Source organism: Bufo gargarizans, chromosome 7 (genome assembly GCF_014858855.1).
Source record: "Bufo gargarizans isolate SCDJY-AF-19 chromosome 7, ASM1485885v1, whole genome shotgun sequence".
In the NCBI taxonomy this organism is placed as follows: domain Eukaryota; kingdom Metazoa; phylum Chordata; class Amphibia; order Anura; family Bufonidae; genus Bufo; species Bufo gargarizans.
This window is the reverse complement of record NC_058086.1, coordinates 129,592,249-129,612,924: the sequence shown is the minus strand read 5'-3', so window position 1 is coordinate 129,612,924 and position 20,676 is coordinate 129,592,249. Positions and strand designations below refer to the sequence as shown.

At 47.6% G+C, this 20,676-nt stretch overlaps 1 protein-coding gene across 2 annotated transcripts in view; it reads left to right on the top strand.

The window, feature by feature from the left end:
• The first annotated feature begins 2,701 nt into the window (after positions 1 to 2,701).
• Positions 2,702 to 20,676, top strand: part of WDR47 (WD repeat domain 47) — an 86,047-nt gene continuing 68,072 nt past the window's right edge. For both annotated transcript variants that reach the window (XM_044300954.1, XM_044300953.1), the window contains exons 1-2: positions 2,702 to 2,876; positions 20,133 to 20,299. In XM_044300954.1, the coding sequence (XP_044156889.1) occupies positions 20,142 to 20,299 (158 nt within the window). In that variant the 5' untranslated portion in view covers positions 2,702 to 2,876; positions 20,133 to 20,141. The remainder of the gene's footprint in view (positions 2,877 to 20,132; positions 20,300 to 20,676) is intronic.

Here is a 20,676-nt window from a genome sequence, read left to right as displayed (position 1 = left end):
GGCACTGGGCCTTAAACACACAAACACGTGTGTGCAACTGACTGCTAGTTATTCACAGTCAAATTTGTTGTTTTTCTTTAAATGTTATCGAATGTGACACCAGATACGAGTCGCGCTGGTGACACTATGCACTTGCAGGGCTGTGAGCCTGACACACACGCTGGCAGGCAGGCAACTGCAATTTGATTACACACAAAAAAAAAAAAAAAAGCAGACTGATGTTGGCCTAGCCATCGATTTCCCTATTAAATCAGCAGCAGCTACACTGTCCCTCCTTTCACTAAGGCCTCATGCACACGAAAGCATTATACTTACCTGCGCTGTCTGTGACTGTTAAACTGTGGCGCATTGCTTATAGGTCTTGTGCTATAAGCAATGCGCCGTACAGACCTTTCACTTACCAGTAGGAGGAGCACCCGGCCGGTCACAGACAGCGCAGGTAAGTATAATGCTTCTAAAATTGCTAAGTAACCATGGCAGCCAGAACTGCAGTAGCGTCCTGGTTGCCATGGTTACCTATCGGAGCCCCAGCGATTAAACTGGGACTCCGATCGGAACTGTCCGCTGCCACCAATGATCGGGGGGGGGCCGCACTGGCCACCAATGAATTTAATACAGGGGAGGGAGGGAGGGGGACCGGGGGGGCCGCACTGGCCACCAATGAATTTAATACAGGGGAGGGAGGGGGGCCGCACTGGCCACCAATGAATTTAATACAGGGGAGGGAGGGGGACCTGGGGGGGGCCGCACTGGCCACCAATGAATTTAATACAGGGGAGGGAGGGAGGGGGCCGCACTGGCCACCAATGAATTTAATACAGGGGAGGGAAGGAGGGGGGGCCGCACTGGCCATCAATGAATTAAAAACTGGGGAGGGAAGGGGGTCTGCCCCCTGCTGCCTGGCAGCACCTGATCTCTTACAGGGGGCTATGATATGCACAATTAACCCCTCAGGTGCAGCACCTGAGGGGTTAATTGTGCAGATCACAGCCCCCTGTAAGAGATCGGATGCTGCCAGGCAGCAGGAGGGCAGTCATGTCCACAGTTCTTAGTATATTCTAACTTGAAGTGTCCCCATCACCATGGGAACGCATGTGTTAGAATATACTGTCGGATCTGAGTTTTCAAGATGTAACTCAGATCCGATGCTATATTCTAACATAGAGGCGTTCCCATGGTGATGGAGACGCTTCAAGTTAAAATATACCATCGGATTGGAGAAAACTCCGATAGGGACTCCTGACTTTACATTCAAAGTCAATGGGGGACGGATCCGATTGCAATTGCACCATATTGTGTCAACGTCAAACAGATCTGTCCCCATTGACTTGCATTGTAAGTCAGGACGGATCCGTTTGGCTCCACACGGCCAGGCGGACACCAAAACGACATTTTTTTTTAACTTTCCTTCATGTCTGGTGATCCTCAAAAAATCACGGAAGACACACAGAAGAAAAAACGGACACGGATCACGGAACCCTGTTTTGCAGACCGTGAAAAAAATACTGTTGTGTGCATGAGGCCTAAGAATGCAGCTTCCAAATGAATCTAAAATGGATGCTGTCTAGGAGGTGGGAGGGTCTGCTGCTGATTGGCTGGAATGTGTCTGCTGACTGTGAGGTACAGGGTCAAAGTTTATTCAATAATGATGTATAGGGGCGGACCGAACATCGCATGTTTGCCTGCTGCGGCGAACAAACTATGTTCGCCGGCTAATAATTCGGGACATCTCTAGACATCACTGTTCATTACGCTGCACTGTGACATCACTGCTTACTGTCTTTGTTCTGTGACATCACTGCTTACTGCCCTTGCGCTGTGACATCACTGCTTACTGCCCTTGCGCTGTGACATCACTGTTCATTATCCCTGTATATATAATATTGTGGGCTGTTTCCTAATAGATGGTCTGAAGTAAAAATGTCCCAAGGAAAACACGAGATATATTAGGAAAGCGGTAAAAGATGGCTGCTCTTTTTCTACTAAATGAATGGCAGTTCCATAAAACTCTCCCATATGCACTGCACTGTCTTCTGTTTGGCTGGGTATATGAGGTTGTACGTGTTTAGGCTGTGGCTTTAGGTTACAGGTATATGATGAGCTCATGAGAGCAAAACCTTCCAAGAACGAGTCCAATTCCAGTCAGACGCCGATAACAGGAGCGGGGCATACACCAGAGGACGGGCACAGGCGGCCGCCGCCGCCGCCGCTTCTCCTCCCTGACAGTATAATAACAGGTAAGAGCAGACAGGAGCGGGGCATACACCGGAGGACGGGCACAGGTGGCCGCCGCTTCTCCTCCCTGACAGTATAATAACAGGTAAGAGCAGACAGGAGCGGGGCATACACCGGAGGACGGGCACAGGCGGCCGCCGCTTCTCCTCCCTGACAGTATAATAACAGGTAAGAGCAGACAGGAGCGGGGCATACACCGGAGGACGGGCACAGGCGGCCGCCGCTTCTCCTCCCTGACAGTATAATAACAGGTAAGAGCAGACAGGAGCGGGGCATACACCGGAGGACGGGCACAGGCCGCCGCTTCTCCTCCCGGACAGTATAACAGCGCTGCTCTCAGCATCTCACTGCAGCGGTCACGTGACCCACATCCCTTTCCTCACATCCCCATCATCTGTACCACACCCTCTCAGGCAAATCTGCAGCCAGCTCTGCCCGGGGTCCTGGCGCTCCGGATTGTGATTGGTTACCGGCAGCTCCGCTTGACAACCGCAACCTGAGAGAAAAGAGACGCAGCGACAGGGCGGCGCGGCCCGTGCACTGGGGCTTATACTGGGAGGGACGCGGTCCACGGCTGGCTAGCTGGGTTCACGGAGACAACAAAGCCGGCCGGGATTCTGGGACCGGAGACTGGAAACCAGGTAGCAGCCGTGGAGGGAGGCTGAGTGCTCCTGCCTGCTCATTGCCGGAGGACCGGGGCTGACATGTTGATGGCTCCTCAGAGCCTCCTGATCAAAGGGGGGCTTCAGCCTAAATGACCTTCTGACATAGATGTGTGCGGGGTTACAGGGCTCCAGGGTGACAACCTGACTTACAGAATGAATGGATGGTGTGGCTCCAGGCCATCGCTGCATGACCGGTCGCCTGTTTGGCCCTGTCCATAGGTTACCTGAAACCCGTGCAGAGGCCACGCAGCCCTATGGAGATATGCCAGGATGGTGTCAGCAGTCTCTGAGCAGTACCAAAGGGCTTAGGATGCTTTCTAGATCCTCTCCATTCTGGAGAGCCTCAGACTTCACTGAGGTGGATGCTGGACGTGTCCGATCGCCATTTCATCTGATGAGAGTTTTAGTTCCTCACACTGAGGCCTCGTGCACACAACTGTGTCCGTGTTGCGGTCGGCAAACTATGGCCGCCTTCTGTGTGCTTCGTCTGAAATCCGCCAAAAATGCAGATCAGAGACGGATACCAAATCCGCTGGTGTGCACGAGGCCTTAGCATTTAGTGATCCTTCTCTGTAGGCGTCCTATCTCATGGAGCGATTCCCCGGAGACACTTTCGGACAGATTTATCAAACTGGTGTAAAGTAGAACTGGCGTAGTTGCCCATAGCAACCAATCAGATCCCACCTTTCATTTTTCACAGCTCCTTTAGAAAGTGAAAGGGGGAATCTAATTGGTTGCCATGGGCAACTAGGCCAGTTCTACTTTATACCAGTTTGATAAATCTCCCCCTTTATTTTCATGGTGAGGAATTGCATTTTGAGCAGTTTTCTAGAAAGTTATTGGAATCCCACTTTGTACAGTTGTGTTCCATAATCCTGCATGGCGGTGGGGGTGCGGGTTTATTGTAGCCAGTACTCTGTGGACTGTGTTTCCCGGACTGAGCACGGTCGTGTGGATCAGCCCGTACCCTTCCCTGGCCCCGCAGCCTGAGTGCTGTGAATGGAGCGCTTGCACAGTGTACCGATGTGGGTGGCAGAATACTGGCTGCAATAAACCCCCCCCCATAGAACACTATGGCATGTAAGGAGTAGTCCCAGTTAGGAAATTGCTTAGGGCGCTGGCTCTCATTGAAGAGACCCCAATCTCATTGCGCCATGGGAAATGTTTACAGGCGCTTATCTGTTTTACCCTGCCCTGTACTGATGAGGGGCAAGAACCTGAAACCGTATTCCATAGATGGGTCTCTGGGGGGTTAGCATTGCAAATTGCTTCTAAGATATGACGTGCCTCCAGAGCTTTGGTTACAGTTTACACATCAAGCTCTTGTGTGCTGAATGCAGGGTTGTCATATGGCAGACTGCCCACAACACGGCAAGATGGGCATTAACGTACGGACTGATACATTTTTCTCCCTTGTGAATGCTTGCTTTGCCCATTTATAGCAGAGTCCTCGCTAAGGGTCACTTTGGATGCCCCTTTACCACCTGGGATGTTGGCACATTTGTACTAGAAAGCTCTTCCTGGTGATAATATCCTGTTTTCTTCCTTGCCCCTTGATGCCGCTTTTCTTATGACGCTGCTCAGCTTCTCTATTGCAGGGAGGGACCGAGCTGCAAAATAGTGAGCTGTTGTTGTAGTCAGTAGGATGAGGGGGCTGTCTGCCAGATAATGAGCACGCAGTGGGAATAGGGGGGGGGGGTCAGCTGAGAGAGCGATCACACCCACCCCTTCTGTCCTCTCCGGCTGGGACAGAATGTCATTTCCTTTGTTGTATGTGTTCTGGAAGGGCTCAGTGCTGCTGGTGTACGGAGTGCCCCTAGAATGGGACTGGGAAAGGGGCCGCCTATCCAGATGGGAGAGCCAGCCTGTTCAATTATTTATGGCACAATGTGCAAATGAGCCGCCCACTGCTGGAGCTCTGTCCGTCTCTTGTGTGCCCTGGGCTATGCACGGTGCCAGTGTCTGGTGGCATCAGTGGTGTAATATCGGCTGCATGTACTGCAAGCGGACGTCCCCCTGATGGAGGCTTCTGCATTTAGGTAGATGCTCCATAACCAATACTGTGTGTATATAATATATATAAGCAGTGCTGTGAAAAAGTATTCATACCCCTTGAACGTTTTCACGTTTTTTCACATTACACCCACAAACTTAAATGTATGTTATTGGGACTGACTGAGCTTCAGCTATTTTGCACAGAAGAATAGGCAGAATGTGCAAAGCTGGTAGAGACATACCCCAAGACTTGTAGCTGTAATTGCAGTGATAGGTGGTCCTACAAAGTACTGACTCAGGGGGGCTGAATACAAATGCACGCCACAGTGTCCAGATTGGTATTTATTAAAGATGTTGAAAACCATGTATTTTCTGTTCACTTCACACATACTTCTTACTTTGTGTTTATCTGTCACATAAAATGCATTTACGTTTCTGGGTGTAACGTGAAAACATTCATCTTGCCCGTGTCCACAGTACAAGCGCTCTGCTATCTCTGGCAGTCCCGTACGGTTGAATGACTTGGTGGACATACAGGCGAGTCTGCTGCTCCAGTCAGGGGAACAAGGGGCCCTATTCTCATGATTGGCAGGGGCCCCAGCGCTCGGATCCCTACTCATCAGACACTTATCCACTCCTGTGGATACGGGATACATTCTTGTAATGGGACAACTCCTTTAAATGGGTATTCTGGGTGATGAGAACCTGTAACTAACGTTATGCTGCCAATCATTGACAAGAGAGCCAGAGCTCATGGCTGACTCTTTGGTTTGGGCTGCCACCATTATACAGTAAGTTCTCAGCAACCACTTAGAGGTTCTCTGGGATTATTATATTGATGACTTGTCCTCAGGCTAGGTTATCAGTATGAGATTGGCGGGCATCTGACCCCCCTTGTACCCCTACAATCAGCTTTCGGAGGAAGCCGCCGTGGTCACCGCAGCTTCTTAGACTCCTCGCAGCTCACCAAGCACAGCGCCATCCGTTTGAAAATCGCTGTGCTTGGTATTGCCGCTCAGCCTTATTTGCTTGAATGGGACTGAGCTTCATCTAGGTTAGTATTAAAATCCTGTCGAACCCCTTTAGCCCGTGAGTGACGGGCAGCACTGACTTCGTATGTCAGTGAGGGTAGCATGAAGTGGGTGACAGGTTCCCTTTCAAAGGGAATCGAACACAAGTGTCTGCTGCCCAGTCTGGGGTGGCAGAGAACCCTGATTCCAGCGCTGGGCAATTACTTTTCAGTTGAGCCGTTTCGCTCCAATGGGACCTGAAATTCAGGCTGTCCAGCAGAGAATGGCAGTAGGCTGGATCCGGTGTGACCCTACCCTTAGCATTGGTTTGGTGTGCTGCGGAGTCCCGCCTCTCAGTCTCTCTGGTCAGTATTGCTGAGCTTTGTAGTGCAGAGTCCGCTACCTCCACCATCCCAGCTGTCATGAAACCACTTATCCTAGCATGCTCCTCTTAACTCCCTAGGTGCTTTTAATAAAAGCTAAGCAATTGTGCATGCTGGGAGTTGTAGTTTTACAACATCCGGAGTGGTGGAGGTTGCTGCCTCCTCTTTTAGTGGATGGGAGGAGAGTCTCTGGCATTTGGTAGGAGGGGGAGTGCGGTATGTAGCAGATCTCTGTGTTGAGCCATGGCCGGGGCCTCCATTGTGCTGCTTGTTTACCCCGTCCCTGTTGCATGGATGACACCTGGCAACGTGTGGACGCTGCACACGGTTATGTCAGGGGCAGGTCCTCTTCTGTGTTCAATAGGTGCTGTAGTGATGACATACAGGCAAATCCTTCCTTATTTCACTGGCACTTATGTATATCCTTGTAGATGGTGGTAAAAGCTGCCAGCAGTGCACCAGCGACATACTGGTAATGTGTGCGCACCCCGTCAGTGCTGGAGGCTGCCCACACACAGGGCTTTCATCATGCTGGGCTGGAATCCTTTAATTTGAGGATTGGTTATTATAGGATTATAGGCTATTACCCCTGTGCGTCCGTCCACTTTTAGATAAAGAGCAGAGACATACAGAAAGCTTTTTTCGGTCTGATTCCATAGGTTTCTAATAGTAATATGTTGGCACGCTCCTGTGGATGCCATATGGCAGTATGGAAATCCCCTTTGACTTCATAGTATGATGTGTGGTCTTAAAGGGGTATTCCTATCTTAGACTTATGTCATGAATGTCTGATCAGTGTGGATCCCACTTTTGGGACTCGTGCCTCTCTGCATTATTTCTTATGGGAGAGCTGAAAAGAGCCAAGCAGGACTGCTGAGCGGTCTTCAGAGCTCCCATAGAAATGAACGAAGAGAGGACACATGCATGCCCATCTCTCCTTTGATGGTGGTCAGGGGTTGGGGGACCCCCGTTTTGGAGTAAAGTACAGGTTCACAGAAGTGTGACACATCTATTAGACCTTCATGGCAGTAAATGTTTTAAAGGGTTTCTGCCATGAGAAATAACGTTATGTAGCGGACGGACATGAGCGATGTGCTAATGTCAGCAGTACATAGCAGTGCGCTTTATAACTCCCTGCCTCCGTTCTCTTAAAATGAAATATGCTAATTAGCCTCTAGGTGCTATTAGGGCGTTGCTTCAGCACCTAGAGGCTCGGTCTACGCACCCTTTGGCACGCCCAGGTCCAGTTGATTGACTTTCGAGTTCCCCTCAGTGTCCCGTAAATCCCTTTTAGTATTCGGCGCAGGCGCAGTGAGGAAGCCGGCAGCAGGAGCGCGTCCTTCACTCACTGCACCGAATACTAAAAGGGACGGTGCAGGCGCGGGATTTACGGGACACTGAGGGGAACTCGAAAGTCAATCAACTGGACCTGGGCGTGCCAAAGGGTGCGTAGAGCGAGGCTCTAGGTGCTGAAGCAACGCCCTAATAGCACCTAGAGGCTCATTAGCATATTTTAAAAATCTTTATTTTAAGAGAACGGCGGCAGGCAGGGAGTTATAAAGCGCACTGCTGTGTGCTGCAGACATTAGCACATCGCTCATGTCCGTCCGCTACATAATGTTATTTCTCATGACAGAAACCCTTTAAGATGGGAATATCGGTCTTAGTGATGACCTTTTTTTTTTTTATTATGTTTCAATCGTATTTATTAAAGGTTTTTCCACAATAATAAGGTACAGATTAAATTGTGCACAAAATAAAGGACGTAGTGTCCAGTCAGATAATCAATCCAGACAAATAAAATAAAGAACATAAGGACATAAAATAAATTAAACAAAAATAAAGAGTAGCATAAAGTCAGGGGTAGCAGTCATGCAGTTCTAGATCTCTTGGTAATCTCGTGTGGCGAGCAGTAGAGAGTAGACCCATACTCGCATCCATCTCTTAGTTGCATATAAAATATACTGTATCCTATCAAAGTTCAGGGTAGAGAGAAAGATTGGCAGAGTGGGGGGAGGACAACCAAGGCTCCCAGACTCCCTCAAATAAGGAAAATGTATCCGAACGGATAGCCGACAACCTTTCAGATTGCTAAATCTTGTTGACCCTATCAATCACCGCTTGATAGCTCAGTGATAGGGAACGCCATTGGGAAGCAATATGGATCCTAGCAGCAAGTAAGATAAATTGGGCCAATTTGAATTTAGCATTTGTTAATTTAGATGGCTTGTCACCAAGTAGGAAGACCGAGGGTGTAGGGGGGAGGGTGTGTCCCAACAAGGATGAGAGCAGATCACAAATGCGACCCCACAACCTGGAAGCTATGGGATATGTCCACCAGGTATGGAACATCGTGCCCTCCTCTCCACAACCCCGGAAGCAAGTAGAAGGGACCTCTAGGTAGAATTGATGCAATTTGGCCGGCACCAGATATGTCCGGTGAAGGATCTTAATTGAGGTCTCCGCCAGAGTAGTTTGCCATGACCCCTTGGAGAGCGTCTGGGAGCGTTGGTGCCATGTAGATACGCTGGTTTCCGCTAATAGATCAGCCTCCCATTCCAACATATAACAAAGCTTAGAGTCCTCAGGGGGTGCAGTGAGGGCAGACCTTTTATTATTATTTAAATCCATTCAAAATTCTGTGGTGGATTTTTGGCTTCATTTTTGAATACTACTTAGTTTTTCTGATACAGAAGTCCAAACCCCCTGCAAAGATGTTGATTTAAAAGATGACATGCTGCCTTCCTGCAGCAACCACTAGAGGGAGCTTGGGGTACTTTCACACTAGCGTTTTTCTTTTCCGGCATACAGTTCTGTCCTAGGGGCTCTATACTGGAAAAAAACGGATCAGTTTTACCCTAATGCATTATGAATGGAGAGCAATCCATTCAGGATGTCTTCAGCTCAGTCTTTTTGACTGTTTAGGACAGAGATAAAACCTCAGCATGCTGCGGTTTTATCTCCGGCCCAAAAAAACTGAACACTTGCCCGAATGCCGGATCTGGCATTTTATCTCATAGGAATGTATTAGTGCCAGATCCGGCATTCAAAATACCAGAATGCTGGATCCGCCAATCAAGTCTGCGCATGCGCAGACCGGAAAAAAGGTGAAAAAAATAAATGCCGGATCCGTCTTTCCAGATGACACTGGAAAGACAGATCCGGCATTTCAATGCATTTGTAAGACTGATCAGGATCCTGATCAGTCTTACAAATGCCATCAGTTGGCACACGTTTTGACGGATCCGGCAGGCAGTTCCGGCGACAGAACTGCATGTCGGATTCCTCTGCCGCAAGTGTAAAAGTACCCTAAAGAGCTAACCACTTACTGATATACATGCTCCAACTAGTGGTCACAGCAGGTAGTCAGCATGTTATCTTTTAGGCCCCATGCACACGGCCGTTGTTCACGGCCGTGTGCGGGCCGTGGAACCGCGGCCTGGATCCCTCCTGAGAGCAGGAGCGCACGGCGTCGCTGGTTGCTATGACGCCGTGCGCTCCCTGCTGCGGGCACAGTACAGTAATACACTGGTATGATCTATACCAGTGTATTACTGTATTGCGGCGGCAGCAGGGAGCGCACGGCGTCATAGCAACCAGTGACGCCGTGCGCTCCTGCTCTCAGGAGGGATCCAGGCCGCGGTTCCACGGCCCGCACACGGCCGTGAACAACGGCCATGTGCATGGGGCCTAAAAGCTATGTCTGTACAGGGTATTTGGATCTGTGTATCAGAATTACAAAGCTTCTACTGCTATATTAGGAAATTAGAGGGGTTGGCCACTGTTACTAACTGCACATGTGCCGGGAGCAGCACGTGCATGCAGCTAGTAATGCCGATGTCAGATAGTTTGATATACCCAATGTATGTTACTAGCGGCATTTGTGCACTTACATTGGGGACAGACTGCACATATGCTAGTGCCACGGTCTGTCCCCTGTGTATGTGACTGGAAGCCATGTTTGGAATGAAGCACCTGGAAGGAGGTGAGTGGACTTGTAATGTATTTTGGCCAACCCCTTGGACAGAACATTACCATAGATAAGGTTAAGTAGAGGGAACCTGACGTGTGTTAGAGAAGAACAGAGGCTGAGTAGAGATGAGCGAACTTCTGTTTTAAGTTCGGCGTCTAAAGTTCGGCTTCCGGTTAGCGGAGAATCCCGATCTGGGAAAAAGATTCAGAAGAGATTGTCATTAATTAACACTCCTGCTCGTTCTGGGCCTCGGAGTCCAGTGGGCGGTCCTACTCAGTGATTGACAGCGTTTGTACATGCAGCTAGAGCTGTCAGTCATTGAGAAGGACACTTACTGGGCTCTAGCCCAAAATTAGCCGGAATTTTTAAGTTCTCCTGAATAATTATTTTTTTATACTGATCTATAGATCCGTGTACTCCGTCTCTGCTGCTGTTCTCTAACATGGTGCTCACAAGTAGGACCAGCTGTGCAATGTGACAGGTTTCCTTTAAATGTGTTGGCCCACCTTTAAAGGGTCTATCCCATGACTAATGTACGGTAAAAAATGAAAATCAGAGATATAACATATATAACACATGACCATCTCTTTCTAGGCCTCTTTCACACTTGCGTTGTCCGGATCCGGCGTGTACTCCACTTGCCGGAATTACACGCCGGATCCGGAAAAACGCAAGTGTACTGAAAGCATTTGAAGACGGATCCGTCTTCAAAATGCTTTCAGTGTTACTATGGCACCCAGGACACTATTAAAGTCCTGGTTGCCATAGTAGGAGCGGGGAGCGGGGGAGCGGTATACTTACAGTCCGCGCGGCTCCCGGGGCGCTCCAGAGTGACGTCAGAGCGCCCCAGGCGCATGGATCATGTGATCCATGCGATCACGTCATCTATGCGCTTGGGGCGCCCTGACGTCACTCTGGAGCGCCCCGGGAGCCGCACGGATGGTAAGTATGCTGCTCCCCGCTCCCCACTACACTTTACCATGGCTGCCAGGACTTTAGCGTCCCGGCAGCCATGGTAACCATTGAGAAAAAGCTAATGTGCCGAAACGATGTTTAGCTTAAGGCCGGATCCGGATCAATGCCTTTCAATGGGCATTCATTCCGGATCCGGCCTTGCGGCAAGTGTTCCGGATTTTTGGCCGGAGCAAAAAGCGCAGCATGCTGCGCTATTTGCTGCGGCCAAAAAACGTTCCGTTCCGGAACGGAAGACATCCTGATGCATCCTGAAGGACGGACTGTCCATTCAGAATGCATTAGGATAATCCTGATCAGTATTCTTCCGGCATAGAGCCCCGACGACGGAACTCTATGCCGGAAGACAATAACGCAGATGTGAAAGAGCCCTAACAAAGCTAGAACCAGCCCTGTACCTCACATGGATCCAGAGCTCCCCCCATTCATTGCTCTGCTAGATTTATAGCAAGCTGAAAGTTCAAGGGGAGTGTCAAGTCTCCCACCATCTTATAGGTTTCATAGTGGGTTGACGGGTCAAGTCTCCCACCATCTTATAGGTTTCATAGTGGGTTGACGGGTCAAGTCTCCCACCATGTTATAATAGTTTTTGACAATCAGATTTAGCTGACAACCAGACTAAGTTGGCGACAACATTTGCAGACGCGGCACGGCAAGAGTTTGCCCCTTTAGACATTAGAGTGAGGGGTTGTGCACATCCCCTCTAAATTGACTAAACCAACACTTCTAACAGTGGATTGATGACTGTGTTTTTAACACCTCGTAGCTTTTTTGTTTCTTTTGTCTGTAACCAATCAAGCTGTGTTTCATGTTCTCATTTAGTGTTAGATTTTAATAAATATTGCAATAAAAGTGAAGTATTAATTTGCACCTGGGCCAGGATAGGTTCTATTGCCTATTCAGGCATTTGTAAATAAACCTGCAGCTCAGGGGGCGTGTCTCAGCTCCCCCTGTCATAGCTCAGGGAGCGTGTCTCAGCTCCCCCTGTCATAGCTCAGGGGGCATGTCTCAGCTCTCCCTGTCACAGCTCAGGGGGCGTGTCTCAGCTCCCCCTATCATAGCTCAGGGGGCGTGTCTCAGCTCTCCCTATCACAGCTCAGGGGGCAGCTGAAGGATGAAACTGAGCATGTGCGGCCAACTCAGTGAGCAGGTCAAAGAAATAAGAAAAAACAAATAGGTGGTGCTATACAGATACATATTATTAATAACTCCGTAGCTATAGTGAATAGTTAAAGGGAACCTGTCACCTCAAAAACGCATATAAAACGGCCAGTATTACCTCATAGTAGCCCCCAGTCTGCTAATAATCATATGTTTGATCAGTTAGTCTAATGCTCCATAGGTTCAAAAAATGATGGTTTTAAACGCCATCAGCGCTATCTTGCCGTTCAGCTTGAAGTCAAGGGGGCAGCGGCTTCCTTGCTTCAAGTCAAGGTAAGCACGCCCCCTAACCGTCCCCTCTCTTGTTAGTGTTTTGCATCCATTTTTCATGTTCGTAAAAAAAAAAATTAATGCATTTCCTTGGTTTATTTTTTTTAGCATCCCAGCTCCTGCAGTGCCCTAAGTATACCCCGCTGTGCCCCCAGTTTCCATAATGGTCTCCCTGTAATATAGCTACAGTATAAATAAGGTCCCCACAGTGCCACCCTGTATGTAAAATCCCCCCAATACTGCCCCTTGTATATAAAATACCCCCCAATAGTGTCACCATATGTATCAAATCCCCCAATAGTGCCCCCAGTATAAATTAGTCACAAATTTTGCTTGGTGCAAAAAATCTAATTAAATACCTCATCTACTTGGACGTGCTGACACTCACTGTTCACTGGCAGTATGTGACATCATGATGCTGGGAGCGCCAGGTCCTCCCAGTGCAGAGCCAGTGTTAGCACGTTCAATTGGATGAGGTAAGTCTGTGTATGGCAATGGATCCGCTGCGGTTATGACTTCAGCGGATCCACCGCCGCTTCTAAATGTAACATCCGAGCTGTCTTACATTTAGACCATTTTCTACGCCTAAAACGGACACAGAAAATGGTAAATGAGACAGGCCTAAGGGCCCGTCCCCTTCGCCATCCACGCCACACCCACTTCTTTAGACCTGGCGTGAGCAGATAGTATAGGCGTATTTCTGATTAGTAAATGACCCCCCACATTTTTAACGCCCAATACATGTCCATTAAATACAGGTCCATTGATTTCAATGGGGTCCACCTAGTGGTGAAAATTGCCAAAAATAGGATATGTTCAATTTTTTTTTTTTTTTTTTTTGACGACTGGAATTCACTGGGCGTTGGGCATTAAGCGTTAAAATAAAAAAAAGGCTATGTGAATAGCCCCATAGACTGCAACGATTCTGAAAACAGCCGCATCCACGGGGCAGAGGATCTGATCTGTGGGGTCTGACTACTTGGACCCCCACTGATCCCAAGAATGAGGTGCTGGAGTGTGTGGAGAGAATGGCGCAGCAGTCGTACGTGGTGGCATTCCATGTAACTCTATGAGAAGAGTGTAGCGCTGGACTATCTTCAGCAGTCCCATGGGGTTGACTACTGGGACCCCGGCCAGTCAGATACATTTTCCCCAGCCTGTTGATAGGGGATACGTTCTTATGGTAGGACAACCTCTTTAACCACCTCAGCCCCCCTAGCTTAAAGGCAATCTGTCACCAGTTTTATGGTGTCCTAACTAAGAGTAACATAAATAAGACTGATTCTCTTAGCAAAATGCTGGGTCACTTTCTTTAATCGACCCAGTCAATCTGCCAACATCTTGTATTGAAAAGCTCCAGCTGATAATGATGAGTCATGAATATTTATGAGCTCCTGACTCTCCCCGCCTACCTGCTGCTGATTGACAGTTTGTTTCCATAGTAATCAGCAGCAGGTGAGCAGGGGAGTGGCTATAGCTCTGAATTAAATATACGCTGGACTCAATGACATCACGCCGGACTCAAATCAGCTCATTAGCATGCGCCATCTTTGTGTGTATATTATGAGGTAACCATCTGTCACACCAGTAAGTGAATACATCTAAGGTACTTTTTAGTAGTTAATGATTGTATATAATTAGTTAGATTATAATCAAATATCCACATGACAGGTTCCCTTTAAACCCCATTAATGACCAGACCACTTTTTACAATTCTGCACTATATTACTTTCACGGTTTACGCTGGGTTCACACCTGAGCGTTCGCGATGGAGCACTCTGTATGCTCGATTGTACGGGCGTTTGCAATTGCGCATACAGAGACAAGCGAACACCTATTGTTGCGCGTTCCCGCTGAAGTCTATGTACGCTCATGTACTTCTTGGGGCGTCGGGCGTTTTACAGCGTGATCGTACGCGCTGTAAAACGCTCAGGTGAGAACCATTCCCATAGGGAATCATTGGTTCTTGCCTGTTGAGCGTTTGACAGCGCGTAGGAATGCGCTGTAAAACGCTCAGGTGTGAACCCAGCCTTATTGCTCGGTCATACAACTTACCACCCAAATGAATTTTACCTCCTTTTCTCACTAATAGAGCTTTCATTTGGTGGTATTTCATTGCTGCTGACCTTTTTACTTTTTTTTATATTAATCGAAATTGACCGAAAGTTTTGCAAAAAAATGACATTTTTCACTTTCTGTTGTGAAAATTTTTCAAATAAAACTACATTTCTATATAATTTTTTTTATTGTTCTACATATCTGATAAAAAAAAATGCAATAAGTGTATATTTATTGGTTTGCGCAAAAGTTATAGCGTTTACAAACTATGGTACAAAAATGTGAATTTCCGCATTTTGAAGCAGCTCTGACTTTCTGAGCACCTGTCATGATTCCTGAGGTTCTACAATGCCCAGACAGTAGAAAACCCCCACAAATGACCCCATTTCGGAAAGTAGACACCCTAAGGTATTCGCTGATGGGCATAGTGAGTTCATGGAAGTTTTTATTTTTTGTCACAAGGTAGCAGAAAATGATTATTTTATTTTCTTACAAAGTCTCATATTCCACTAACTTGTGACAAAAAATAAAATTTAAAATGAACTCACCATACCCCTCACGGAATACCTTGGGGTGTCTTCTTTCCAAAATGAGGTCACATATGGGGTATTTATACTGCCCTTGCATTTTAGGGGCCCTAAAGCGTGAGAAGTAGTTTGGAATCCAAATGCATAAAAATGCCCTGTGAAATCCTGAAAGTACTCATTGGAATTTGGGCCCCTTTGCGCACCTAGGCTGCAAAAAAGTGTCACACATGTGGTATCGCCGTACTCAGAAGAAGGGGGGCAATGTGTTTTGGGGTGTATTTTTACATAGACCCATGCTGGGTGAGATAAATATCTCTCTAAAAGACAACTGTTCCCATTTTTTTTTTATTCAAAGTTGTCATTTGACAGAGATATTTCTCTCACCCAGCATGGGTATATGTAAAAATACACCCCAAACCATATTGCCCTACTTCTCCTGAGTACGGCGATACCACATGTGTGACACTTTTTTGCAGCCTAGGTGCGCAAAGGGGCCCAAATTCCATTGAGTACCTTTTAGGAAGGCATTTTTAGACATTTGGATTCCAGACTTCTTCTCACGCTTTAGGGCCCCTAAAATGCCAGGGCAGTATAAATACCCCACATGTGACCCCGTTTTGGAAAGAAGACACCCCAAAAAAATTTTTGCCACAAGTTAGCGGAAATAGATTTAGTTTTTTTTTTTTTTTTTTCTTACAGTCTCCCTTTCTGCTAACTTGGGACAAAAAGTTCAATCTTTCATGGACTCAATATGCTCCTCAGCGAATACCTTGGTGTGTCTTCTTTCCAAAATGGGGTCATTTGTGGCATGTTTGTACTGCCCTGACATTTGAGGGTCTCCGCAATCATTAAATGTATGGCCAGCATTAGGAGTTTCTGCTATTTTCCTTATATTGAGCATACGGGTAATTAGATTTTTTTTTTTTTCCGTTCAGCCTCTGGGCTGAAAGAAAAAATGAACGGCACAGATTTCTTCATTCGCATCGATCAATGTGGATGAAAAAATCTCTGCCAAAAAATGTGCAAAAAAAAAAAAAAGAGGGGAAAGGCGTCTGCCAGGACATAGGAGCTCCGCCCAACATCCAAACCTACTTAGCCTGCATGCCCTGGCAAACCCGATTTCTCCATTCACATCAATCGATGTGGATGAATAAATCATTGCCGGAATTTTTTATATATTTTTTTTATATACAAAGTGTTTGCCAAAGCATATGAACACCGCCGCACTCTCAGCTCATAAGCCTCGGCAAACGTATCTTTTTTTCTCCAGAGGAGAAATCTCATTAACTTTATATAACATTTGAAACAGAACATTAACTTTTATAAACTTTATAGAACTTTTGGAACATTAACTTTTTTGCTTACCTTTTTTTTTTTTTTTTTGTTTGTTTGTTTACCTTTTATAGAACAAACCTCTTCTTCCCCATGGGACAATGTGAAAAGCGCAAATCTCCCAGAGATGTGGCGAAGTACATTATGCACTTTGTCCCAGGTGAAAGGAGAGGTTTGCAGCAGCGCTGTGTGAAAGGGCCCTAAGAGCCCTGTGTGCCTTCCTGTGTCACGCAATCCCTATACTAAGTGTACCTGTGTGTGGTACTTCCGGAAACACTCCCCTAAGCATAGGACAGGGTGGTCAGGGCAGTCAGGACAGAAATAGCGGGTGTCATGCCTTATTCCACTCCTGCTACAGACACAACATCTTTTTCGGGGTTGGTTTGAGGTACCAGCAACGACATTGGGGAAATGTCGCTCGTGTAGACGGCTCACTACACTGGTGGTTGGGGCCACGCAACCTCCTGGATACAGGAGGTTCTCGATGATCTCTTCCTGAAATTTGAGGAAGGATCCAGTTCTCCCAGCCTTGCTTCAACTGCCCTTCTGGTGCTCGCCACTTCACCATGTTCTACGGCAGTGCTGGTACTAGGTCCAGGATGGGCTGCGCTGCTGGTGTATGCCTCGCTACGTAATCCGACAGCGCCAGCCCCACTCTGCTGCCCTTGAAGCGGATCCTGTGCAACCTGTGGTCTAGCAACACGGGGCCGGGTACGCCTGGTGGTATCAGGGACCTCAACCTCATCGTCCGAACTTTGGGTCAGACTGCTACTGCTTTCCACAGGTTCGTATTCTGACCCGCTGGATTCGTCCGACTGGGTCAGAAGCCTGTAGGCCTCTTCAGAAGAATACCCCTTACTTGCCATTTGGTCAACTAAATTTAGGGGGTATTCCCTGAGACTACCCAAGAAAAAAAGCAAGCCTGTCTTACAAATGGGAGGCTAGCAAAGTACAGGAAGCCGCTGCAATTGATAAAAAAATATCAAAACAGATTATTTTTTTTTTTATCGCCGCAGCGCTTGTGTAGTGATTGCGCAGTGATAAAATAATTTTAAAAAATTCACTGCGGCGGGCGTGGGTGAACGCACGTGTGGGCGACCGATCAGGCATGATCGGGCAAACACTGCGTTTTGGGTGGAGGGCGAGCTAAAGTGACACTAATACTATTATAGATCTGACTGTGATCAGTTCTGATCACTTACAGATACTATAAATCAGTGACTGCGGTGCAGTGGGCTGTGCGCTAACCGACGCTAACTACCTACCAAAGGGGCCTAAACTAACCTAAAACCTAACGGTCAATACTGGTGAAAAAAAGTGACAGTTTACACTGATCACTTTTTTTCCTTTCACTAGTGATTGACAGGGGTGATCAAGGGGTTAATTGGGGTGATGGGCGGGTAATCTGGGGCAAAATGTGTAGTGTTTTGTGTACTTACACTGATCTGTGCTCTCCGTTGGGACAAACCGATGAAAAGGACCCAACAGAGAGCACAGAAGCCATTTAACACATCATATTTATAAATATAGTGTGTTAAATGGCTTTTGATTCGATTTTTTTATTTTTTAATTTTTTAAGTCACCAACCTGCCAGCGCTGATCATTGGCTGGCAGGCTGGTGACGAACTTGTGCTGCGACTTTTCCCGGCCCGAACTGCGCATGTGCGGGCCTGCTTGGCGCGTCGACAAGGAACAACCCGACCGCCCGCAGGACGCATCCCTGTGTTAGGCGGTCGGGAAGCGGTTAAAGTGAAGTGTCAGCTTAGTTGCACTTGAATAGACTGAGCTGCCATAGCAGACACAGTCCATGGACAAGAGTGGACTCTTTCTGGAAGGAAGACGGGCACTCGTTACCCAAACTCATACTATCCCTTTAATGAAAACCATCCTCTCTCTGGCCTCCAGGATATTGCTTAGTTTTCATTTAATTTGCCAATTTTTGCTGCCGGGAGACTGTCAGTAAGCAGTTTTTATTTTAATAAGTGCCTGTGTAAATAGCCAAGGCCAGCACCCTCATTGCCTGCTGACACGTCGGCTTATTTCCCTCTGCACACTACGCCTCAGGCTTACAATATTGGTCTTTATTTCTAAATGTACGAGCGCGCTTCCCTGTAAGGCTCCTTTCACAGGTGTCCGCTCGTGAGCTCCGTTTGAAGGGGCTCACGAGCGGCCCTGAACGCAGCCGCCTGGCCCTAATGCATTCTCAGTGGAGGTGGATCCACTGAGAATGCATCCGCCTGCCAGCGCTCAGCCTCCGCTCCGCTCAGTGAGCAGACACCTGAACGCTGCAAGCAGCGTTCGGGTGTCCGCCTGGCCATGCGGAGGCGAGCGGATCCGTTCCGACTTACAATGTAAGTCAATGGGGACGGATCCGCTTGAAGATGACACCATATGGCTCAATCTTCAAGCGGATCCGTCCCCCTTTGACTTTCAATGTAAAGTCTGAACGGATCCGCTCAGGCTACTTTCACACTTAGAAAGTTTTTCTAAGTTGTAATGCAGACGGATCCGTTCTGAACGGAGCCACCGTCTGCATTAATATGAGCGGATCCGTTCAGAACGGATCCGATCGAACGCAGGTGTGAAAGTAGCCTAAGGCTACTTTCACACTTGCGGCAGTGTGATCTGCCTGCCGGATCCGCCGATCTGCCGCTGACTGAAAGCATTTGTGAGACTGATCCGGATGCGGATCAGTCTCACAAATGCATTGCAAGGACGGTTTTGTCTCTCCGTCTTGTATCTTTTTTTAAAATTTTTACCGGTCTGCGCATGCGCAGGCCGTAAGGACAGATCCGGCATTCCGGTATTTTGAATGCCGGATCCGGCACTAATACATCCCTATGGGAAAAAATGCCAGATCCGGCATTCAGGCAAGTCTTCCGTTTTTTTTTCGCCGGAGATAAAACCGTAGCATGCTACGGTTTTATCTTTTGCCTGATCAGCCAAAACGACTGAACTGAAGACATCCTGATGCATCCTGACCGGATTACTCTCCATTCAGAATGCATGGGGATAAAACTGATCAGTTCTTTTCCGGTATTGATCCCCTAGGACGGAACTCTGTGTCGGAAAAGAAAAACGCTAGTGTGAAAGTACCCCAAGTCATATTCACAAGTCGCAGATTTATTGTGACGCCAATCGTCTCTATAAATAATTTCCTCGATTTGAAATTGCTAAAACGTAGTTAGGATATTTAGTTATTTGGCAGTGAACGAGTTAATCCTTCCTTCCATAAGGTTGGGCTGTGAGAGAAGCACGAATGTGTTGTACCCTCCGTGTTCACACCCAGGTATAGACGCTACATGAAGGTATGGTAAGAGGTAGCGGGAGGGTGTGCGTGGTTGGCGGGCTGCAGCTTTACATCTTGTCATTTATGAGTGGCGCGCCTGCGCTGGATAAACAGGCATAATCACAGCGTACTGGAGGCCTCCCTTAACCATTTAGTGAACAAAGTATAAATCTAATCATGTCTTATTCCTTTGATTTGTGTAGCGTTGGTCCTGCTGCGACCACTGACGTGTCTTATACATGTTTTTTTTTAATTTTTTTAGACCTTCACAATGACGGCTGAAGAGACCGTGAATGTCAAAGAAGTGGAAATTACAAAGTTGATTTTGGATTTCCTCAATGCCAAGAAGCTGCACATCAGCATGCTGGCCCTGGAGAAGGAGAGCGGGGTGATAAACGGGCTCTTTTCTGATGACATGCTTTTTCTCAGGTATGTCACAGTATGAAAAGTATACATCTTCAATATTCAAAGATTAACATGAATTCCACCTTGAAGTCGACCTATTTTGGTACTTTAAGGGGTTGTGCCACGTTTATAAGTTAGGATAGGGGATGACTAGCTAAATGCTGGGACCACCACGATCCTGATAATAGGGGTTCCGTTCCCCCGTTCTGATGGAGCGGCAGGTTGTGTATGTGCACTGACACTTGGTTCATTCTCTATGGGAGCGCTGAAGATGGAGTACATTATTCTTGGGATTGCTGAAGGTCTCAGCGTGTAGACCCCAATGATCAGCTAGCTACCCCTAAGGCTAGTTTCACACCAGAGTCACCCCATCTGGGTCAGCAAAAACGCTTCTGTTACTG